Raw genomic sequence first — 25,983 nt, 5'->3', positions numbered from 1 at the left:
GGAGGAACTTCCGGAGGAACTTCCTGGAGGAGCTTCCGGAGGAACTTCCTGGAGGAACTTCCTGGAGGAACTTCCGGAGGAACTTCCTGGAGGAACTTCCTGGAGTACTTCCGTGAGGACCTTCCGGTGGAACTTCCTGGAGGAACTTCCGGAAGAACTTCCTGGAGGAACTTCCTGGACGAACTTCCTGGAGGAACTTCCTGGAAGAACTTCCTGGAGGAACTTCCGGAGGAACTTCCTGGAGGAACTTCCTGGAGGAACTTCCGGAGGAACTTCCGGAGGAACTTCCTGGAGGAACTTCCGGAGGAACTTCCTGGAGGAACTTCCTGGAGGAACTTCCGGAGGAACTTTCGGAGGAACTTCCTGTAGGAACTTCCTGGCGGAACTTCCTGGGGGAACTTCCGGAGGAACTTCCTAGAGGAACTTCCGGAGGAACTTCCTGGAGGAACTTCCGGAGGAACTTCCTGGAGGAACTTCCGGAGGAACTTCCTGGAGGAACTTCCGGAGGAACTTCCTGGAGGAACTTCCGGAGGAACTTCCTGGAGGGACTTCCGGAGGAACTTCCTGGAGGAACTTCCGGAGGAACTTCTTGGAGGAACTTCCGGAGGAACTTCCTGGAGGAACTTCCGGAGGAACTTCCTGGAGGAACTTCCGGAGGAATTTCCTGGAGGAACTTCCGGATGAACTTCCTGGAGGAACTTCCGGAGGCACTTCCTGGAGGAACTTCCGGAGGAACTTCCTGGAGGAACTTCCGGAGGAACTTCCTGGAGGAACTTCCGGAGGAACTTCCTGGAGGAACTTCCTGGAGGAACTTCCTGGAGGAACTTCCGGAGGAACTTCCGGAGGAACTTCCTGGAAGAACTTCCGGAGGAACTTCCGGAGGAACTTCCTGGAAGAACTTCCGGAGGAAGTTCCTGAAGGAACTTCCGGAGGAACTTCCTGGAGGAACTTCCTGGAGGAACTTCCTGGAGGAACTTCCTGGAGGAACTTCCTGGAGGAACTTCCTGGAGGAACTTCCTGGAGGAACTTCCGGAGGAACTTCCTGGAAGAACTTCCGGAGGAACTTCCTGGAAGAACTTCCGGAGGAACTTCCTGGAAGAACTTCCGGAGGAACTTCCTGGAGGAACTTCCGGAGGAACTTCCTGGAGGAACTTCCGGAGGAACTTCCTGGAGGAACTTCCTGGAGGAACTTCCTGGAGGAACTTCCTGGAGGAACTTCCTGGAGGAACTTCCTGGAGGAACTTCCTGGAGGAACTTCCTGGAGGAACTTCCTGGAGGAACTTCCTGGAGGAACTTCCTGGAGGAACTTCCTGGAGGAACTTCCTGGAGGAACTTCCTGGAGGAACTTCCTGGAGGAACTTCCTGGAGGAACTTCCTGGAGGAACTTCCTGGAGGAACTTCCTGGAGGAACTTCCTGGAGGAACTTCCTGGAGGAACTTCCTGGAGGAACTTCCTGGAGGAACTTCCTGGAGGAACTTCCTGGAGGAACTTCCTGGAGGAACTTCCTGGAGGAACTTCCTGGAGGAACTTCCTGGAGGAACTTCCTGGAGGAACTTCCTGGAGGAACTTCCTGGAGGAACTTCCTGGAGGAACTTCCTGGAGGAACTTCCTGGAGGAACTTCCTGGAGGAACTTCCTGGAGGAACTTCCTGGGGAACTTCCGGAGGAACTTCCGGAGGAACTTCCTGGAGGATTTTCTGGGGGAACTTCTTGGAGGAATTTCCGGAGGAACTTCCTGGAGGAACTTCCGGAGGAACTTCCTGGAGGAACTTCGGAGGAACTTCCTGGAGGAACTTCCGGAGGAACTTCCTGGAGGAACTTCCGGAGGAACTTCCTGGAGGAACTTCCGGAGGAACTTCCTGGAGGAACTTCCGGAGGAACTTCCTGGAGGAACTTCCGGAGGAACTTCCTGGAGGAACTTCCGGAGGAACTTCCTGGAGGAACTTCCGGAGGAACTTCCTGGAGGAACTTCCGGAGGAACTTCCTGGAGGAACTTCCGGAGGAACTTCCTGGAGGAACTTCCGGAGGAACTTCCTGGAGGAACTTCCGGAGGAACTTCCTGGAGGAACTTCCGGAGGAACTTCCTGGAGGAACTTCCGGAGGAACTTCCTGGAGGAACTTCCGAAGGAACTTCCTGGAGGAACTTCCGGAGGAACTTCCGGAGGAACTTCCGGAGGAACTTCCTGGAGGAACTTCCGGAGGAACTTCCTGGAGGAACTTCCGGAGGAACTTCCTGGAGGAACTTCGTGGACGAACTTCCTGGAGAATCTTCCGGAGGAACTTCCTGGAGGAACTTCCGGAGGAACTTCCTGGAGGAACTTCCGGAGGAACTTCCTGGAGGAACTTCCTGGAGGAACTTCCGGAGGAACTTCCTGGAGGAACTTCCGGAGGAACTTCCTGGAGGAACTTCCGGAGGAACTTCCTGGAGGAACTTCCGGAGGAACTTCCTGGAGGAATTTCCGGAGGAACTTCCTGGAGGAATTTCCGGAGGAACTTCCTGGAGGAATTTCCGGAGGAACTTCCTGGAGGAATTTCCGGAGGAACTTCCTGGAGGAACTTCCGGAGGAACTTTCTGGAGGAACTTCCTGAAGAAACTTCCGGAGGATTTTCCTGGAGGAACTTCCGGAGGAACTTTTTGGAGGAACTTCCGGAGGAACTTCCTGGAGGGACTTCCGGAGGAACTTCCTGGAGGGACTTCTGGAGGAAATTCCTGGAGGAAATTCCTGGAGGAACTTCCGGAGGAACTTCCTGGAGGAACTTCCGGAGGAACTTCCTGGAGAAACTTCCGGAAGAACTTCCTGGATAAACTTCCGGAAGAACTTCCTGGAGAAACTTACGGAAGAATTTCCTGGAGGAACTTCCTGGAGGAACTTCTTGGAGGAACTTCGTGGAGGAACTTTAGGAACAACTTCCTGGAGGAACTTCCGGGGGAACTTCCTGAAGGAATTTCCGGAGAACTTCCGGAGGAACTTCCTGGAGGAACTTTCAGTCTTAATAGGATCATAAACGGATATCCATTCTAAACTTGATGTTTCGGTCACATTTCTATCAAAGGATAGAAAACAGTCCGTTCACTCGATTGATTAATGCCCTCATCATAATCGTTCGTCAATATCATCGGTGTTGCCAATCCGTTTTGAGTTGACGGTCTTTTCGAATTTAAATTTTAAAAATAATAAATAACCTCCTACACTTCTTCTGGAACGGCATTTGCTCGTCAAATATTTTTTTAGTTTTAGAGTTCTTTTTAGGATAATTTTCCTTATTGGCAAATTAACGAATTCGCTTGATTACCAATTCAATAGTTGCTCATCATTAACTTCCCTTCACATTTCAGAATCATCACGTTTACTAAAAAGCACATTTCAAACAATAAGGCATGCGAAAGAAGGATATGGAGTTAGACAGTAGCACAAATCAACAGTTCCCTTCGTTCTCCGGGTACTGGGGTTTTATTTAGTTCTCATTGTCGGGGTAAGTCAATCAGTCGAGCGAAACAAGATTTGAAAAAGCAAACACAACTATTGAACTCCCCTGAAGCGTAAATGTGTTCGCGTGGAACAACTTCAATCAGATCGATCTGCTAGCAGTGGCAGATAAGATAGAACTAGCAGATATAACGAAAGTTCCGGTTGTAAAACTTGCTCATTTCGTGCGCGATAGGGTTCGAACAAACATATCCGTCGGGGGTTCAATTCCTGTCTGAAAGTTGCTTTCATGGGTTTCCAGTCCTTGTCGTAAATTGCGTATGTTCAAACCAGATATCCATTCACTGCTAATTACAACTCGAATCGATTTTCTTTCCTCTTTAATCATAATTACGCTCACGGCGAGCCTTGAGACAAGTAAACTGAATGCCACTGCTTTCCATGTTCGACGGACTAAGAAGCTTTCAAGATATGCGAAAGTAAAGCTGTGAGTGAACACGTGTAACACCTCAACGGAAAACACGTGTAGATTTTCCGGTATCGTCCTTCTTGAAGCTCTCGGTGTCATTGGGACGTGTCCATAAAGTACGCCATGCCTTCACGAGGGTGCGAATCCATACACACATTTTTTGGGGCCCTGTTGAAAAAGCTTGATGATGATACATTTTTGCGTATCGTACTCAATGGGCCCTCCCTGATGAATTGGAAAGGAGCCCCCAAAGGGGAAGGCGAGTTGTTCTATGGTTGTAAACAATATATATTCAGCACTAGGTCGGATCTAATCTTCTGCAGTATCAGCTGCGAAAAGCACCAGTAACCGAAGTGAACAGAGATTTACTCAGTGTTGCATTTTGAACTGAACGCGTGCTAAGAAAAGCCGGTTCGTTCTTTTAATCTGAACTTGATCACAGCAATCTTGGATCATCGTTCAGAATTTTCATTTGGCTCTTGAACTCTGCGTTCAGTTCTTATTTTTGAACGCGTTCAAAATATCACGTAAGTAAAATTAAACAATCTGATGCCTTTATAAAGTCTTATTTTATTTATTTTTTTTTCAAATATTATACATATATAAGAAAGACTGAAATGAATCATAATTCAATCAAAGTAAATAAACTTATAACTAAGAGGCTTTAGTCAACAGGTAATCCAGAATTTCAATGGAAATTAGGAAAATGTTATGCAGCTTTGTACTTTCCGTAATAACAATATGAAAATGTGACTCAGAACATAACGTAGGTCAACTTTCTCGTGGTTTACAATAATTAAGGAGGATGCACGGCGGGGCTTTGAATTTGAAATCAGAGAATTTTAGCTGCTTATCCGGAAATTTGCTTCCCGGTCCTTAATATACGAAAAAAATTACTCAAAAGGACTACAAACAGTGGAATTGAATTGGATAGGACTAACTCGTGTCAAAGGCAGGTAAAATAGCTTCGATTTTTGAACAGCAGCCCTTCTTCCAGTATTTTGTATTGCTGTCTGAAATACTTTATCTCTACACATGGCTGTGAATACCAAATTGTTTCGTAGAAACTTTGGCAGCTTTAATCGGCCTATTTCATCGATAATTATTGGCTGATTGTCCTTGGTTTATGGGATTTGTAAATGGCGTGGGTCAATTATTCGCCCTATTAAATAGCATTCAATCGAAACATGGTCACCAATCCGAATACAATCGGTACTACCGCCTTAGTATGGTTGATCGGCCAAATCCTGAGTTAAATTTCCATAAGAGAAGGCGAACGAGGATGAACGAGTTCGATAGAATGCGGAAACGAGCCGTAACCTAATAGTGGTACCGATATCAAACTGATAAACCGCCAAAATGCGTAAGAGATTCAAAGCATGGAAACTTTACAATGGCATCTAAACAAATCATTTATTTTCTGTATTAAAACATGAAGTAGATAAAATCAGAAGAACGTTACGGGTGCTTTTTCTTCATACGTTTTCTCGAATCTTGACTCGAGGAAACATAAAGTTTCATCAAGTTCTAAAACTATTTTTTAAATAAAAAAGTCAATATTAGTTTTTTTTTGCAATTATTAAAAAATATATGGTTCGAATAGGAAGACACATGTTTATGGACTCTACTTGGATTATTTGGTTTAATCTCAGGGTTTGATTACATAGCGGGCCGAACAGAAAACCGGAAGCAGTGGAGTGAACGAACTGACAGACCTTTGAGCGAATAACAAAGTTCATACTGTGTTCAAGCAAAGCCTCCTTGGAGTTCAATTTTTTGAACGGAACGCGCGTGCTGTTCTTATGATCACGGGTTCAGTTCAATATTTTTGAACGCAAACTGAACGCGTTCAAATGCAACACTGGATTTACTTTCAGTATTTACAACACCGGTTGAGTTGAAGGTACAGGAAATGCAGCATCCTTGCGAGAAGAGAGGGTGTGTCAGAGGTTGATTACTTAACACTAAATCATCGTTCTGTTTCAGTGTACTGATTGTTTGTATACGTTTATCTACATGTGCCTCAGTCAGTCAATCAAAGCCAAACAACCGTAGCAGTTATATAGGACACAGTGTGTTACGGATTTGTTTAACATCTTTCGGCAGTATTTGCGATGCTACGTGTTTTAACTCACAGAAACTTTATTTTGTTTTGTCGATTTCAACTCTTGGTTATTGCGGGCTTTTGCAAAGCTCAATGATATTTTAGTATTCGCCACAACTAGTGATACGAACTCTCGAGGGTTGCCGAAGCTCCATTTCAATTTTGTGCCAAATAACCACAACGCATAAAGCCCATCGCTACTAGGAAACATCGTGCTTGTTAAAGGTTCACCAATTGAAGTGTAGATTACATAAATATGCAATCTATATCCCCCAGCCAAATAATGCTTTCGAACAAATGGACCCGGTATTTGCATTGCCATGATGCTTTTAGTCTCGAAAATGCTTTCCCCAATCATACCCATCAAACAAACCGAAAACCCAAAAATCTACCGATATCAATCAATCAACTACAATTCTGGCGAGAACCAATTCGAACGAATCCATTTTCCGGCAAAATATTGATTAATGTAAAATTCCACTCCGTCGAAGGCAAGTCGACCGGCTGGTGGTTATCCTTCTTCTTCCTTCCCGGTGGTTCCAACCAAGTTCCGTCCAAAACGAAACGGTACGAACATATTGACTCAAATTAGTGCACAATGGAACCACACTCGGTGCTCGATTATACTTTCCAGCTTGTCTATAAATGGGAATCTTCCCGCTCGATCCGTTGCTCGGTTGCAGTGTGATTGTTTGTTCGAGGCCGGAGTGCTAATGATTGGTTAAACGACCCGTCCGTTCGACGTACAACATTGTCTGCAAATAATTGCAGTTCCTTACTGCTGCTCGAACTAAATGTCAATGTGGCACATAGTTGCAGTTCTATATGGAAAAGTTTTTGATGACCCGATTGAGGCAAGTGTGCCAGCACCGAGTGCAGCTGACCGTATTCTAGTTGAGGTCTGCTGCAATTTGAACTTTTCACATCACGAATATGGAATTGATCAATAATAAAAAATCTTCTCGCCGCACAGTGCTAACATTTTTAACTGTCAATTAAGCATATCATGTGGACAATGTACATCCGACAATGAATAATTGAAACAGTTTTGACACTTTCTGTTTTCATTGCATAGACTGACTGAAATCCGCATCGATAAATCATGGATAAGAGTGCAATTTATAACAAAGAAAGTGTACAGCAGCTCAAACATTAGACAGGTAACTGTCACTTGAAAAAAAAATGCATTACTGAAAATGTATACGGTTACAAAATTGAGGGGGAAGTTTAGGAAGTCCGTTAGAGTTCTAATTCAGCAGGGAATATTAGACAAAAAATATCCACGAAAAATTTCACAGGATTTTGCTATAAATTTTGTGTGGGAAATATTCCTGAATTTTCAAGCGAAATAAGAAATGTTTTTCAGTCTTAGTAGGTTTTCTAGAAAATAAAAAAAATATTTGAATTTGAACCCAACTACCAATCACACTGCTATCAAAGCCCTGTCACTAGCAATGCTTTGTCAAATCACTAAACCCTATATAGGACAAAATACGCTTCTACTGTTCTCTAAAACTAGCCAAAAACGATTAAATTGTGTAATCCCAATACTAGACACACTAATTCTCCTCCAGAACATAACGTCAACAAAAGCACCAGATTACAGTTGCTTGCCTGAGACCACAAAGATTTGCACGCTTTCTTGCTACTTTGTATTCAGAACTCTCCCTCACCAAGCTGTGATTCCGGCGGCTCGAAATCCCAAGCAACTTTCACATTTCTCGTCGCAAAATCGTTCCAAATTAATAAAGGACATGAGCTCTTTACACGTTGTCCCACTCACTGGCCGTTTACAGCCACCACGCTCCTCGAAAACCACATCCTCTATTATATTCCGGAATCCGGACGATTCGGAAACCAATTGAGGGGCAGATGTAACCGACGCTAAGAGACAACGACAACGGCGGTGGCGAAAGAGCGCGGGTGGGTTCAAATGAGCTTCGGAAAACTTCTTCCCCTGTTTGCGTAATGGACTTGATTGCCTTTCCGGGCAAATGCAACGGAACAAGAGCCAAGCCCGGGTGCAACGGTCCTTGTTGCCGTGCCATTTCGCAAAGTGTGTCGTTGGGTTCTGTTGATCCAGGGGACTTTGTCCGCTTGAACGACTCGACTGGACTCGATTCGACTCAATGTCCTCACCAATGAACTGGGAACAAGTAAACATGCCCCGGTCTTCCAGCAGTCCGTGGTCCCCATTATTTGCGTGGGTAAATTTTCTTTATCTTTGCACCGAGGAGTTAGTTCACCCCGCACCCAGTCAGGGGGGAAGCAGCCTCTTGTGCTTTCGATTGGCCGTCGTTTGCAGCGCAGCTGGAACTGGAAGTGCATGACGGTATTTTGAGCCCCCGCTTCTTCTCGTGCACAACATGTGGAATTGCCGACGGTCGTTTTCATCGTCGTCGTTTGAGTTTGAATCAGTTGGAGCAACGTATTCCAGTGGCAATCGAAAATGAGAGGCTGGAGGTTTAGGATGAGGCCACGGGAGGCCATTATGTTACAGGCTAGGAAAACAGCGTTCTGGTACTTGGGCTTTGTACAGGAATAGAACAGACAGAAGGAAGGATTCTGTGACCGTAACTTACTTCCGAGGGCTCAAGGCAAATAACGGGGCAGGATTAAATATCCATATTTCCTACTCAAGCGAGATTCTGTTCGTATCCGAAAGATGTTTGCAATTCAAATGTGGAAAAATGTTATGTGTTCGGGTTGTGGTCTCGTTTAGTTAAAAAGAGTGTTTTGTGAATTTTCAATTTGTAAGAATATAAACTGGTATTTAAAATACACTCGATTATTTTTATACACAGGGTATGCGTTCCGTGTAAAAAAGTCTTCAGTTCAAAATTCGGAAATCCCTAAAAATCTATTTTTTATGATTTCTTGTCGAATCATGCGAAATTGATCCATTTTGCAAGCATTTTGTGTGGGATTTTTATTTGTATTTTGATAAAAATGAAAGATAAGCAAAGATAGAGGCTATCCTTAGCGGCTATTAGAGTTTCCATTTCCCAGCCATTTTCGTTGTCCCAGGATTCGGGATGAACTTGTTCGTATATCCCGGGAAATCCCGGGATCCCGGGATTTTTCGATGTTTCCTCAGAAAACTCATTTTTTTTTATTTAAAAACGATTTTATTCAATGTTCAGGTGTAGAGTTCATATTTTAGAAAGGCCAGATAGTACAGAGTTCAAATTGGAACTCTATTCAATTCTAATTTGAAACGATTCTTTCGAAAAAAAAATACGACTTCAAGAAGCAAATAATATTCACGTTTCTCTCGGAAGCCGTGCGCCAGCAAAATAAAAAAAACTGATATCCCGTTTGTTAGCTGATTTACGGCAAATTATTTGCTGATTCTCAGCAACATTGACAGAAATCTTAGCAAAAAACATGTTCGCTGGGGCTTGACTGTGCGAAAATACTATACTATGGCAATATGGGTATCAATCTTAACCGTTTTGCAAGACAATGTCATCCGGATATGATTTTGGGGATATTAGCCAACATGAAGGCAGTTCCGAGGCCCTCGAAGGAGCATCAGTCCGGATGTCATGATCCTACTTGTTTTGCAAAATGCTGAAGTTTGATACCCATATTGCCAAAGTTTGTGACATTTCCAGGGGATCAATATTCGAGCAACGCCTAACAATATACTCTTTGTCATCAACAGAGTTTTATACTGCCAAACGCACCTCGCAACTAGCCTTTATCAGAACCAGAACACAATATGACAAGAATTATTTGTCTTGCATCCACTGACATTTCCGAGAATACGATGCTATTTTTTAATCAGTGTTAGATTCTCGAATATTTCCATAAAAGCAGAAACTACGACAGCATAAAACCGAAGTTTGCTGTAGAGATAATGTAAAATAACGGGATGAAAAGTTTGCAACAAAATTGTCTTCTTTTTTTGTAGCTGACAAAACATTTCTAATCTTTGTCATTATTATCTCCGACAAAAACAAAGCTTTGTCGTTGCTTCTCCTTTGTCATTTGTTTCGCATGCCAGAAAATGACTGATGTTGATGCTTCCGGAGGCTTCCTCAAGGGCCTAGGAACTGAAGGTGGCCAATGTCCCCAGAATCAAATCCGGATGTCATGATTTCACTTGTTTTTGCATTTTTCAGCTGAAGTTTGGATATCAATGTTTCCAAAGTTTGTGACATTTTGAAAATGGCTGATTCTGATGCTTCTGGAAGTTCCCCTGAGGGTCTCGGAACTGACCTCAGAGTGGCCAATGACCCCAGAATTATATCTTTATGTCATAATCCTACTTGTTTTACAAAATGCTGAAGTTTGATACCCATATTGCCGAAATTTGTGACATTTTGAAAAAGGCCAATTTTGATGCTTCGCTAACATCCTCTCAGGGCCTCGGAACTTACACCAGAATCATATCCGGGTGTCATCCCGAGCAGCACACATGTGACATGTGACAATAAATTTTCGAATTGTGAATTGTCTCGACTTCCCTGGGCATAAAAGTATCATCGTGTGGTATGATATACGAATGCAAAAATGGTAACTTGGCCAAGCAACCTCGCAGTTAATAACTGTGGAAGTGCTTAATGAACACTAAGCTGCGAGGCGGCTCTGTCCCAGCGTAGGGATGTAATGCCAATAAGAAGAAGAAGATAATCTCTATATACAAATCTGCTAGCTGCGTTCCCGTCGGCTCGTTGTCGAGAAACATCTTCACCCGACATTCTGGCTACGCAGTCGTGTGATTTTCGCGGTGTGAACGATGGATGGTTCTCCCACCAGCTGATGCAAATCGTGGTTCAACCGCCTCCTCCACGTACCATCTGCATTCATTCGCCTCCTCCACGTACCGTCCACCATCTACACCCCACCATAGATGGTACACAGCACTTTCCTTTCGAAAACTCCTAGTGCGCGTTGGTCCTCCACGAGCATCGTCCAGGTCTCGTGTCCGTAGAGGACTTCCGGTCTAATAAGCATTTTGTAGATAGTCAGTTTGGTACGGCGGCGAACTCTATTCGATCGGAGCATTTTGCGGAGTCCAAAGTACATACGATTTCCTGCCATGACGCGTCTTTGAATTTCTCTGCTGGCAACGTTTTTTTTGTTCGGGATGAACCACTGCGTCCATTTAATTGAACTTTTGTAGTATATCCGTGTCATTTGTTTAGTGCATGTCATTCTGCTCCATTTCTATTGAGAAGAAATGAAGTAGTCATTTTTTATTCATATATTTCTCAAGCTTAATGTAAGGCCTCTCTAGATTAAGGTACCGCTATTTATACCCTTTATACCCTTCGAAAAATGGCTTATACCAACTCTCAAAGGCGCGCCCCTCAATCAGTTTCGGCTCAACAATAAGTGGGATAATACTGATTTTGACCATGCATCGGTACTGAAGTTCAAACATATTTAGAGATCTGATTTCCTTGCTTTTGACAGTTCCGAATCTCACCTTTACACAGAGCTCTAATCAGTCAGAGGGTTCACGAAGAGTGTCTACCCAGTATTACAGGCTCCGTTAACTGCCTGGCTAATTGTTTCACCCCCCAGGCCATTCATCCCCTCAGGACTTGTCGCCTGACACCTTGGGATTCGGGGTTGAGGACGTCATATTGTCAGCTTCAGTTTTGTACCGAGCCTGGCGATATGACCGGATTTACACCGTTACGCACTACTTCAGAGTATCCATATCCCAGCGTAACGGGACGCTGGTATCGTTATCGGCGGTCACCAGTGAGCCCAAGTACACGCATTCGTCAAGCACCTCGATTTCGTCACCACCGATAGAAACTCGTGGTTAGTGGCTTACATTGACCTCTCTTGAGTCTCTTCCTATCATGTACTTAGTCTTCGACGTGTTGATGACTAGTCCAATCCGTTTAGCTTCGCTTTTCAGTCTGATGTAGGCTTCCTCTATCCTCTCAAAGTGCTCTACGTCCTCTACGTGCCATATCAATGTCGTCGGCGAAACCAAATAACTGGACGGACTTCGTGAAAATCGTACCACTCGTGTCAATCCCTGCTCTTCGTATTACCCCTTCCAAAGCGATGTTGAATAGCAGACACGAAAGACCATCACCTTGCCGTAACCCTCTGCGGGTTTCGTAGGGACTCGAGAATGCCCCTGAAACTCGAACTACGCACATCACCCGATCCATCGTCGCTCTGATCAACCGTGTCAGTTTATCCGGAAATCCGTGTGCGTGCATTAGCTGCAATAGCTGGTCCCGATCGATCGTATCATATGCGGCTTTGAAGTCGATAAATAGATGATGTGTGGGCATAGGCACGTTGTATTCGCGGCTTTTCTGCAGTACTTGGCGAATGGCGAACACCTGGTCCGTGGTGGAGCGTTCGCCCATAAAACCCGCCTGGTACTGCCCCACGAACTCCCTTGTAGTTGGTGCTAGTTGACGGTATAAAATTTGGGAGAGTACCTTGTAGGCGGCGTTCAGCATTGTGATTGCGCGGTAGTTGCTACAATCCAGCTTATCGCCCTTTTTGTAGATGGGACACACGGCACTTTCCATCCACTCCTGCGGCAAAACTTCCTCCTCCCAAACCTTGGTAAGAGTTTGTATCAAATGGTCTGCCGAGCGTCTTTAATCCAGACATATGAGATGTTGTTTGATTTTTGTTTCGAACTGTGTAACATGGTTAACGTCGTGATGGGAATGATGTAGTCTGTTTATCAGTATTGCAAGATCTGTTCTTTTCGTACGCTTAAAATTTTGAATTTACTATTTTTCATGGATGTCATTACGTTTATCGGGATGGGAACGTTTATGGGTCAAACACAATTGATACGTTTGCGTGCGTTTTGACAGTTTTCCCATGGGAAAACCCTCTGGGTCTGCCTCTGTTGCAATGTTCCACTGCGTGCCAATCTATAATGCTTGTACTAATTTCGTTTCCGCCCCTATGGTGTGGCGTGACCGACTTATGTTGCTTTCATCATCTGATGACAACGACGATGGAGCTCCAGTCGAGTTGTGAGGCCACCAGGCACAAACATGTACCGCAGGCATATGTTGAAGAACACCTACAGTCGTTGAGTGTTCTCTACTGATACACATAATCTTTCGCTAGCATATAACAGCACACATTTTGGATTTAAGTGCGTTCACTTATCAGGTTTTCCAGATATTTTTAGAAAAAATATTTTAAGCTCTTTTTAGTGGAATGTATTCAACCGTCTAAGACGAGTTAAGTAACTCCATTCAATTCCACCAATTATTTCGATATCTTTGCAGATACGTATTTCGACCCTCCTTAGCCGTGCGGTAAGACGCGCGGCTACAAAGCAAGACCATGCTGAGGGTGGCTGGGTTCGATTCCCGGTGCCGGTATAGGCAGTTTTCGGATTGGAAATTGTCTCGACTTCCCTGGGCATAAAAGTATCATCGTGTTAGCCTCATGATATACAAATGCGAAAATGGTAACTTGGCTTAGAAACCTCGCAGTTAATAACTGTGGAAGTGCTTAATGAACACCAAGCTGCGAGGCGGCTCTGTCCCAGTGTGTGGGGATCAAGGATGTTATCGATCATTTAGTAATCTGCCTTCGATCATTTAGTAGTTTGTCAATAACTAATTTCAGAGGCCCAATTTCAAAATGTGTAGTATGGTGGACGCTTAGCACGATGTTTTTTCTACAACTCTCTTTAACAGGTGGATGTTCGAATTCCACTATTAAAGGAGTTACGGTGCTAGTTGCTATACTTATACTAAATGATAATAAAATATGCAATCATTTAGTTTAAGTTACTGCTACTAGCGCTAAAGCTCCGTTATTAGCGAAATTCAAACAACGAACTGTTAGGCAGAGTTGTAGATAAACCTTTGCACTAGAAGTACACCATACAACACATAATGAAATTTAGCCTCTGGAATGAGTTATTGACAAACTACTAAATGATCGAAGGCAGATTATTAAATGATCGATAACATCCTTGGTGGGATGTAATGCCAATAAGAAGAAGAAGAAGATTTCGACCACAACTGTGTGTCGTCTTCAGTGTCTCGTCCTTGACTCGACTTCGACGGTCAGATATTTTTCACAAAGGCAGCTGTTGCTTTCATGATCCGTTCGCCTATGTCGATCATGATACCACCATCTGACGCCAATTGTCTACCTTGATATTGAAAGCTTTTAACATTATTTTAACATTTATGAATAAACCTGCCGAACAGGAGCTCTCGGCAAGGTCGTTGAGCTCACTCTGCGTATCAGAGCGCCGTTGAGCGAGAAGTGCAACGGCATCATCCAATTCGAGGCCGTTTAGGTGCTCCATGATTATAGCAGCCTGCGGTTTGGTTCACGGTCACGATCGCAGTTAGCAGAATCACGTCCATTGCGATGAATAACAGTAGCGGTGTTAGAATACATCCTTGCCTCATACCAGCTACGACACCAATACGGTCGAGCAAGACCCCTATGTGCAGCACTCTACACGAAAAGACCTCGTACTCTGCCTCGATAAGACCGATGATTTTCGCTGGAACCCCCTTGCGTCTCAGGGCATCCTACATATTCTCGTGATTGAAACGGTCGGTAATCAATTTGTAATATTCATTGATTATAGTAGAAGTATACGGAAATGGCGAGTTCGATTCTCGGTCCGTTCTAGGATGTTTTAGGGTTGGAAACTTTCTCGATACCCTGGGTATAGTGCATCCATTGTACTTGCCTCGCAAGATATATACTAACGCAATGGCGGGCATAGAAAAGCTTTCAATTAATAACTGAGGAAATAGTAATACAATCCCAAGTTAAAAAGCAGGCCAAGTTCCAGTTGGAATGTAGAGCCATAGAAGAAGTAGAAGGGCGGTAAAACATCAGCGTTCGGAGTCATGTTCAAGATTTGAGTCAAAACGGTATGAGCTTGAGCTTGATTGATCGTCCGTGGTTGCGACTTCGTAAGGACCAGATCAGCACATCTTGTAAAGAGAAACAGCAGATTATTGCATAGAACTAGCATTCATATTCAATGTACAAGTACTGGTGATCTAATTTGTTAAGTCATACTGGCGCCTGCCAAATCAGAATGCAAGTCAATGTGCAATGTAGGGAGAGGAAATTATGATGCAATCACTCGTCCACTGCAGGTCCGCTACACTTACCACGAGTTCAAGCGGAATGTTTTGGACACAAGTCAGTCAAAAATTCGCTGGCTCGGTTTTGCAGAACCCCTACCAGTTGACGCACCAAGCGTCTCCATCTGTTAGAATGTTGATGTTCATATGATGATGAACATATCTACGAATCTCACACTACTGCCTCATAGAAAACTTGTGTGGACAAAAACAAACATGGGGCCGTCCAGAAACCACGTGGTCATATAGGGGGGAGGGGGGGGGGTTGGAAAATGACCACGATAAGCCACATGGGGGAGGGGTGTTGCTCTCGAACCACGTGGTTTTTTTTAACACGAAAATTTTTGGTAAATAACAATAGCGGTGTAAAAAATACAAATCATCAAAATTTAATGATTTATTCATTAAACGCAAAGCGCATCTTAGGGCCGATGCCCACGTAGCGTCTTTTCAACTCAGTGTTAAAAAGAATTTAGCATTAAGCATCGAGAAAACCCGGTAACGCAGCGTCGGTCGCAACGCCGATGCACATCTGAGTTATTTGGCCAACTTAGCTTTAGATCCTATTTCCATAAAAAAAAAAAAAATAAACGAAAAAGCAGGTTGCGTTTCAGTCTCAATTTTCACCAAAAAAATTGGGAAAGAAAATGAAAAATATTTTTTAAAACTCCGCCGCAGATGGTTTTGGCATCACGCCGCCGACACTTTTGCATCAGCGGACTGCAGCTACAATTTTAAAAACTGTTCAAGTTTTTACAATAATTCAAGAAAAATCTTCAAAAAAATGTCTTGTGGATATTCAGGAAAAATCCCGTAAACAAAAATCCTGTAAAAACTTTGACCTGATAATCCTGATAAAGTGCTAGCATTCAGAATGTTTTTGAACAATTCTCTCTGGAAAATTTTGCTTGTAAATTTTGCTACAAATTGGTCATGAAAAAAAAACAAAACATCTCCAGTGTAAATGCCGAAAAAATTCCATGTGAATTCTGTCTGAAAATTCAAAACAGTCTCGTGGGAAATACATATAATTTTCGGTGGAAAAAATGTTCATATTTTCATATTATTTTTTACATTCTAATGAATTTCTTCGACAAGTTCTTCCGAATCTTCACCAGAAATTCTATTTCATTTCCAAAATAAGTTTTTCGAACATTTTAGGGAGTGCACTTCAAAATGTTCAGTCTCCAGTTAGCCTTACGAGCAAAGGCGTAGGATTGCCAATCCGGAGATGACGAGTTCGATTCTCGTTCCTGTCTAGGATGTTTTCGGGTTTCAAACATTGTCGACACCCTAGGTATAATGTATCCTTCGTACTTGCTACACAAGATATATAATCGTACAATTGCTGGCATTTAAAACTTTCAATTTATAACTGAGGAAATGCTAATAGAATAAACTAAGTTGAAAAGCAGACCAACTTCCAGTTGGAATATGGAGCCATAGAAGAAGAAGAAGACTTCTAAATTTTTCAAGAAAAAATCTTCTGAATTTTCATGAGAAATTAAATAGCCAATGCCACATGAAACACTTTGATATTACCGTTGATTTTTTGTTTTTGGATTTTGTTTTCAAATTTGGAATTTTGAAAAAAAAATTTTACGCTCTTTGTGAATTCTATCACATTTTTAAATTTTCCAAATATTTTTTTTATTCGAGGCATTATTTAGAATTTCCACGGAAGAGTCTATGGATTATCTTCAAAAAATACTTTGGATTTTCAAAGAATAAATCTTTAGAATTCTCAAGGTTCGTGTTGATTTGGCACCATAAGTTCTTCCAAAATTTCATGGGAAATTCATTCTTCTTCGGAAAGTCATTTTGATTTCTTTGTAGGTTCAGCTAAACATTGCTTTAAATCTTCACCATGCAAAGAAGCACAAGAAATAAATTTTCACATCAGAAAATCTTTAAAATTTTGATTTAATTTTCTAAGGAATTCCTATTGGAATTGCTTCTAAAGTACAACCTTCACAAGTACTACAAAAGTGCAATTTTTTTCGTTATTTCCACTTGTAAAAACATCGAAATATCCTCGGGAAATTCATTATTGGTGTTTTAGATGAACTTTTTTTCGATTTTCTACTGGAAAATCTTAGGAATTTCCATCGGAAATATTTTGGTATACTCCAAATAATTTCTTTTGGAAATTAAAAAAACTGCTGAAAATTTCTAAGATTTTTTTGAAAAACGAAAAAAATTTCCATTGGAAATTTAGAAGAATTTCCTTTGAAGATTCATTAAATTTGCCCAGGATTTTGAAAAAAAATCTTTAGAGATTCTGTAAAAAAAGTAAGCTGGATTTTTTTCTAATTTATACCGGAAGTTCTTCGGAATTTGATGTTTATTGGAATTTTCATCGTAAATATGCATTTAGGATCCTTTTACGGATTCTTCTAGCTCTTCAAAATTTCTACCGAACCTTTTTTAGGAACTTTTCCACAGAATTTCGAAAAAAAGTCGTTGAAATACTGAAGATTTTTCCGTGGAGACTCCGAAGAATTTCATCTAACTATTCTGAAGGGTTTCCCTTGCAACTCCAGAATAATTATTCTTGAAAATTAGGAAGATCTTGGAATTTAAAATTCATCCAAGCAATAAATGTAGGCAATTATTTAGGATCAAGAAGCCTAGTTCTTATGATATTGAATAATTAGGCTAATTGATCGAAAAATTTAATAATGCACCTAATTAGAACATTTAGGTGCATTTTTAAATTTTTCGATCAATAATGCACAAAATTCTAGTAGTGCGTATGAAAAAGGTTATGACATAGAGAAGTTTGCATTTAAAAATCAACATGAAATTCTAAATAAAATGCTTTTAAATTCATAAAAGGGTCTTAGAACTAAGAAGAGTCCGGCGATATGAAAAAAGTGGCAGTGTTCCAGAGAAAACACTCCAATTCCTAAAACAATCTAGGGTAATAAATAGTGTTATAATAACGATTGAAATTGAATTCCAAAACAAATCTCAACCCTTTCAGGACGGATGGGTCATATATGTCCAGCGTTTTAGATTGTCTATTAAATCACAAAAGAGAGCTAGACCACCATTTTCTTCAGTAAAATTGTTCATCTAGATATTGGTTTTACAGAAAAAAATATGGGAGCTCAAATTTGACTGACCCTGAAAACTCAGTTATCCGAAACTTTGGGAAGATTTCGATTCTAAGAGCATGCAAATGAAGTTGAAATGTTTGAACCATTCTGAACACTCACATAAGATGGGTCATCCTGAACGTTAAGCCAGTGATTGCTCTCGGGTGATCAATCATGACATTTGTAATGTCCTCATCATCGGTATGTACCCAATCCGATGAAATAAGCATATGATCCTTTTTTCCATTAACATGAGATCTAAGAGACAAGGTACCCAAAATTATCTTGAGTCAACAAGTTGCACAATGACAATGAGGTTTGTTCGCAAACTTTTTTGGTGGGGCCTTACCCGAGCAGCACAAGTCAGACGAAAATGGTTGCAGCAACTTGAATATGACTGAATCCGATCACATATGAGTTGCAGTAACCTATGTGGAATATGTGTGCTGCTAGGGTAGAAGCACTGGGTTCACGGACTTGAATGATTAAGTAGTTCAAACATTACGACTTCCAGGACGTTTTTTGAAACCTAAAAGTATTGTATAACCTAAGTCGAGTCAAGTTCGAAACACTGAAGTCGACCTTACTGTTGAGGTCGAAATACGTATCTGTCGAGGTACAATCAAGTGGTGTATTAAATGGGAAGGTACAAACTCGTCTTATGACAAGTGAACACATTCCACTAAAAAGCCCAAAATAAATTTTTTGAATAAAAAGTCTGTAGTAGCTTGTACAAATAACAATTGTCATATCAACCAAATGGACCTAATGGGATATTATATCATACATCATTTTTAATTTGGTTAATTGGATAAATCGAATGATCCGAACTCCAAAATGATAATTGATCTATAATACATTCATTCTTCTATGAGTCGCTTATGAAAGGACCATTGACTGAAGCATATTCGAGATATGGAATAGAAGTTCCTTGGGAAATTATTCGAAAGACATCAGAGTTACCGAGAAAACATGTTTAGTATGGCATCATTGGATTCCACTAGTCAATATCAAAATAAAATTTCAATGAAGAATTAGAAATTTTGAGAGATGAGCCAGCTCTAGATTATTTATTAGAGAAAAAATAGAAATTTTCCATAATAGAATTGGAAATTGCCAATAAAGAAATCAGGGTATGAGTATTAAATAAATATAGAATTACTGCAAATAATGCAAAATTTCCATAAACAGTTGAAATTTTTCCACAAAACAATAATAAATTAGCACTTGTAAAAGCAAAAATTGCAATTATGTATTTAAAAAAATCACCAATAAAGAAATTAAAAAATATAGGGATATTTTGGAAAATTTCTAAACCATTACAATTTTTTCTCGAAATTTTTATAACATATTCGCGAGTCCGCATTTTTTTGTATCCTCCTGATGCATCGAAGGTATGCGAGTTCTAGATAACCTAATACCTGATACACATTACAACATGATAACATCATAAAAATCTTCGAAATAATGAAAATTTATAATTTCCATGCTGGGTTTTAGTTTAATTTTGAATCAGTTGAAATTGTCCATCTTCAAAATTGATCGGATTAACCATATGTTTTAGTTACATAGGGTTTTTTATTTTGTACTTGAAAAAAACCACGTGGTCAAAGGGGGAGGAGGGGTCTGACAAATGACCACGATAGACCACATGGGGGGAGGGGGGGTTGAAAATCTTCAAAAATATGACCACGTGGTTTCTGGATGGCCCCCATGTCAGACTTTCATATTCGCTGGGTTTTTATGTCATAAGCAAATGGAATATAAAACAGAAAACAACTACACCCAACCAGAGGATGTCAAATTTTAACGCAGTTCTGCATTTTTCACATGCTGGGTATTGCATCAGAACTTGGCATATACAAAAATTGTATAAGACTTAATCGCAGTACCCTGCATAATATTGCTTTGAAGAATTACGATTATTCATCACACAGTAAATTTAGTTTTTATTGCACCCTGTTATTCTTGTTATGTTATTATTTTAATGAAAAAAGTATTTAGGTCTGGCTTCGAATCAAACCTAGGCTTGTTTCAAGCATCGTCACAGTGAACCCATGCGCTAGCCACCAATTTCAATTTGATTACATATAGGAGTGATGGCTGAAAGCCAACGGATTAGAAGAAGTTTTCACGTAACAAATGAAACAAATTCTTCTAGATATTAATTTAAAAAATGTAAGCTTTTTTATACTGATGCTGTATTCAAATAATACAAAATCCAAAGATTTTAATAGAACGATTGTATTGAAATCTTCCGAATTTGAATTTGCCAAAATTTTATACAGTTTTTGCAAGGTTTTTATGCAGAACTGTATTAAAATCTGCCATCTGGATAGGTGAACAAACAACAATCATCAGTCAATTTCTGTGGTCCTGTAGGTCCATAAGCTCAAAACATTCTTTTCATAGTTGGCCAGTATAATTATTTTGATGCTGCCTCCGGTCATCTTTCTCACATATGTGTGTGTGGTTAGTGGTGTGCTTTATTTTAAGCATTAGTGTTATATGAAGTATACTAGTATCACATGTCTAATATACGAGTAATCAACCAAACGTTAATGTGGTTTTTTCTTATAATTGTGATTTGAAGTCTACTAAGATGCTCTTGTTGGAAAAATAATAATACGATGTTTAGACAATCCAATCAGACTATTACAAACTGCCACTTACTTGATCCGATTGTACACCAGCAGCTCCGCGATGTCCTTTCCCAGCCGGGAGTAGGTCGTTTCAACAAAAACTAGCACCTTTGGATCGATCCGCAGTCGCGCCTCGGACCGATGGTCGGGCGCTGCGCTGGCCTCGATGGTGGCCTTCCCATTCAGCATCCGGCAGTGTATCAGCGGAGCCGGTCGTGTGTCACGATGCATAAAGCTAGAAAGGAGATAAAGCGAACGAGGTTAGTATTCTTCTCAAAGCGATTTACTCGGCAGGCTGCTGAATGTCCAGATAACTCCGTTGATGTGAATAGGATTAAAATCTGGACGGCGAGCGTTTCTCCAGTGGAAACTAAACCACCAGTTGTGAATTTGTCACGCACAGGGATCTGTTCGAATCCAGCTAATTAAATGCTTTTCCCAGTGTTTCCGGCATGCAATTGTATGATGCCACAGAATGAACAAAGAAGTAAGATAATCCTTCCTCAGAGACAGATGCGAGAGCAACTTGCCTCACAATCAAGTTTCTACAAAGGTAAATCTTACCCAGAAGCTCTGGTTTTGGCACACGAGTAACCACACCTTACTGCACCATAGACTACAATTTAGCCAATCATAAAATTCCACACTGCACAGAACAGTTGATTCGATGTTGCTATGTTTCACAGCAGGAGGAATTGTGTAAAAAGACTCCAAAACTACAAATTTATTATTTTTAGTACACAGAAAGAAATAATGAAAAGTAATCGACGCGTAAATAATAAAGACGCGGAAAATTACACTATTCTGAGCGTACATGAATCTTTTCCAACAAGTTCGCCCTAAATGTATGCAATATACATAGCATTATGACACTTATTCGTATAAAAAGTGTCATAATGCAATACAAATTGCATACATTCAGATAAATTACATTTACGCTCTTTTTGGCATTCCCTTATGTGCATTACTTTCGTGTAAATTTCAACAACTTTTTCTATCTGTGTAGCACTGTAAAATTCGTATAGTCATGTATAGTCGTATAGTCATTCGTATAGTTAATGTAAGGCACATATGAATTAATTTGGCTCATCGATTGAACTTCCATCTAACTGGGAAGCAAAATATACTTAATTTTTGTGTCAAGAAAACAGCCGAAAGGCCGAAACCCTGAAAGATGATTAACTTCTTCATTTTCAGAAAATTATTAGCTATTTTATCCACACTTTTTCAATTATGCGCTCCTATTGTGTGTCCGTCGGAGGACACATCATTCTTGAGGGAAACCGGATAATTAAATTCCTACCTGACATTAAATGCATGTTAGGAATAATTTACAACTTATTGATCGACCTATTCGAGCTTCTGCTTTGGAACGGTCGATGTCTTAGGCAGAAAACCGCACAAACGAACATATCCATATGAAAGAAGCTGCACACCCATCCGCAGAACGGACAAGTACAAGTGTCTCACTTTCAGTTTCTCAGCGCCGCACTCAAATTCCTGCCGCATCATGTCATCTAATTGCATTTTATACGGCTGTCTTCACTCTCACCAGGCGGTCGTTTGGCTGGCTGATACCCATCCCGGAAGTCTTGACCAGTTCCGTGTATGTTTTGGTACCGATGGTCATAATCAGCAGATGCAGCTTCCAACCAACGCAACGGAACGGATAAATGTGTACGACGAGACCGAATCGCTCCGGATGGTTTTCACTGCCTTGCTTGGTTTATGCGATACGGCCAAACCGCAGAGATGGGGACATGACGCAGCCCGAAAAGTATCAGAGAAGTTCCCAAATCCGGGCGAGTTTACCATCCGGATGGGGACAAAGCGTTAAATGATTTGTTCGATAATTTGGACTTTTTTAATTTAGCTTTTCAGAGTGAGACGGAATCGGTATATTTGCTCACAGCGTAAGTTAGATAGATGGTAAATGTGATTTAAAAACGCGGGCATGTTCAAAGTAAATGGTCGAAATTCTGTGTTCATCATGACTATGAACAAAAGTTCACCTATGACTAATTGAACAAAAAGAAATCATAAAAATTATGGCAATCACTGAAAAACAAAACCTTAGCTCATTTTAAGAGGGTCCAAAGAACATTCTACCGAGAAAATTCCGAAGAATTTCCAGAAAAAAAACCCGAAGAATCGACTGAGTGAAATTCTGAAATTTTGCAGAGTAAATTCCGTAGGATTGTCTAACGGATGTTTTGGTGAATATTCACGGCATCGCATCGTCGACATTTACTAAAATTATCCCGGCGGGACGCCGAAAACGCCGCCGCCACCGAGCAAAATTACGACAAATGACGCCGCCGACGATTTCTGAACCGGCGGACAAATCTGTTCATTTTATTGGGAATGTGCCATATGGCTAAAAGCCAAAGGCTACTAGGTCGAAAGTAATCTGTCAGAATATGCTAGTTGACCGAACTAACCATAAAGCCGAAATCCATCTAGCCAAAAGTCATTTTGACGGAAATATCATTTGACCGGAATGGACATTGGGTCGAAAAAGTCGTTAGGCTGAATTGGTAATTTGGACGAAATTGTCGTTTGGCCGACATTTTCGGCCGTATGGCCAAAGGATATTTTCGACCAAATGGCCCTTCTACCAAAGAACTGTTTCAGCTAAATAGCATTATCATCCAAATCGCCTGTTCGGTTAAATTACTCTTTCTCCCAAACGAACAATTCGGGCAAATGACCTATTCGGTCAAACGACGCGAAATTACCAACTCGTCCGAAAGACATTTTCGACCTAATGGCTATTTTTGCCATCCAACTGTTCCGGCCGAGCGGCATTTTCGGCCTATAGAGTGCGCGATCGAACGTTTTCGTACCGGCACACAACTTTCGCGACATCCAGGCGATTAGTGCTGTTTCTTGTGTTTGGAAAGTAAATTAATATCTAGCTGATTTGTGTCAAACGTCCGTTTCAGAAAACTTGATAAAAACACCCAGAGGTTACTGTCAGCACTTGAATACATTTCATTCGTTGCAAAAATGTTCTTTTCAAAAAAAAAAAAAAAAAACACCATGAAAAAAAGATTTTGCCTGTTCAATGCTTACTCGACCCCGCTTCAAAGGTCGGATTTCAAAAAGGTCAAAAAGGTCTTTCATAATTTCTTGAAGCAGTGCATTTTCTCATCCCCGAAGACGATAACATAGGAAAATTAAATAATAAAAATACAGAATAATGGGTACAGAGCATCATGGCTGTTAACCAGTTGGCTGACAAATCCATTAAACTTATTATACACTGGTGGAAATAAGTATAAAGACAAGCTCGGTTTCCATACAAAATGGCCATATTGGGAAGTCGATATCTCGATTCTTAGCGATTCGATTGGGCTGATTTTTTGCCTACAAGCCTAAAATGACTTGAATTTTTATTCAATGATAGTTACATTTATGCATATATTCTGGTTATACGCGTTTCTGTTGGAAATAATTATAAAGACAGTTCCGTTGTATGGAGCTCCATATAAAAAAGTGGTGTCTTTATAATTATTTCCAGATTTTGAGGTCAAAATCAACAGAGATGTATACAATTTACTCAAAGATCGAAAGTTCAAGTTAAAAACAGGTGCCTAGTAAAATTTCAGCCAAATCGAATCGCTACGAATCGAGATATCGTTCCTCAATCATGATGAAAATGCATGAAAATCATGCTTGTCTTTATACTTATTTCCGGCGGTATATGAGCTCGCATTGAAGTTTTCGATTTCGTGATGGAATTTTATTATTATTAATATATTTACCGTCACAACTAGGTAAGGTATATTAAAAAGTATATCATCGGTTTAGACTCCGCATAAATAATTGTAAATTAGGACTACTAAGCTTTATAGAGAACGAGAGCACAAGGCTTCTTAAAGTTATTTTCTTCACTACCTCGAAGATTATATTTTTCGTGCTTTTCCCTACTAGAACTGACTTCATATTCTGCAATCATTGGAAACCCCTGTCTAACCATCCCCATTCCGAGCAGCCAGTGCTTGTTGCTTTCGTGAGTTGTGGTCCGGTTTGGTTCCGGTCCTGCTTCGATCCGGTCGATCGGTGATGCATTTTGCATGGAACATTTTCTTCCACAGATACAGACCACCACACCGGCAGACCGTGCCCGGCCGGAGTCGAGGAGAGTGTGCAGTACCGACTAGGAGTGTCTAGGCAACATGGTTGCTGTATCAACCGAACGGCCAACCAACCAGCCGACCAAATTTCATTGCATCTTGTTTCGGGGTTTTTTAATCAAAATTGATAGCTTAAGTGGAGTAAAGTGTGTGATAAATTTAATTAAAATTCGATACGTTTGCAATGTGTTCAGGAACAAGGAGTCCCATGCGAGGTGCATGATGTGCATGAGAAAAGCTTCATATTGAGTTTATTACTAGCGGTAGGGATTATTAGAAGAAATGAGAGTTTCATATGGGCATTTTAGTTATTATCTAAGAAATGGTTGTATAAATTAAAATCATCTCGAATTGACCGAAGATTTTGATCTGTGTGCAATGGTTTAAAGAGCATACAATTTCAACTAGATAGCATCATTTCGTTGAAAACATTTCGCTTGATATAAACGAACATTATATACAAATAACTTCTACGTGTATTTGCCTTTTCTACTAGCAAATCTATCCGAGTTTCCAATGCAAAGAAAATTAAATCTTCCTTCGTTCGTTTCCTCGCAATATAACGTTAAAAGATTTGATAATTCATGCAGCCAAGATTCTCTCGTACCACCTGGAGAACAAAATAACTATAGTATGAACTGAGTGTTGGATGTTGTAGCATAGTGAAAATTTGAATTTGCATGTTGAGGCCATGACTTGGTATAGGCAACAAAAAGAATTGAAACAATATTGTTTCGAGTTCTGAAAGAGGCGCAACTTCACATCTTTCTATACATAATAACGAAGTTATCGACAGAAAGCCTTTCTCCTGCATCCATCAATCTCCACCGGTATAGTTTGCTTTCAGTTTTTGTATCACTCCGGTATTTGTAAATGTACGGTTCGGAAAAAAAGAACGCTTTAAAATTTATTTTTGCAGTTTCCGTTTTTCCTTTTTGAATGAGGAAATGCAAAACCAGCAAAGGGACAGGAAAAAATTATAGTCAAAAACATGATTTTTTTTCTGTTGCGAGCACTGAGT

General features: G+C 40.8%; 1 protein-coding gene across 3 annotated transcripts in view; it reads right to left on the bottom strand.

Moving 5' to 3' along the window:
• LOC134209513 (bifunctional heparan sulfate N-deacetylase/N-sulfotransferase) overlaps window positions 1-25,983 on the bottom strand; it is a 612,835-nt gene that overhangs the window by 50,312 nt on the left and 536,540 nt on the right. For all 3 annotated transcript variants that reach the window (XM_062685493.1, XM_062685492.1, XM_062685495.1), the window contains one exon: window positions 20,855-21,058. In XM_062685493.1, the coding sequence (XP_062541477.1) occupies window positions 20,855-21,058 (204 nt within the window). The remainder of the gene's footprint in view (window positions 1-20,854; window positions 21,059-25,983) is intronic.

The sequence above is a fragment of the Armigeres subalbatus genome, chromosome 2 (genome assembly GCF_024139115.2).
Source record: "Armigeres subalbatus isolate Guangzhou_Male chromosome 2, GZ_Asu_2, whole genome shotgun sequence".
NCBI classification, from domain to species: domain Eukaryota; kingdom Metazoa; phylum Arthropoda; class Insecta; order Diptera; family Culicidae; genus Armigeres; species Armigeres subalbatus.
Note: the sequence above shows the minus strand (reverse complement) of the source record. Positions and strands in the feature narration are given on the sequence as shown.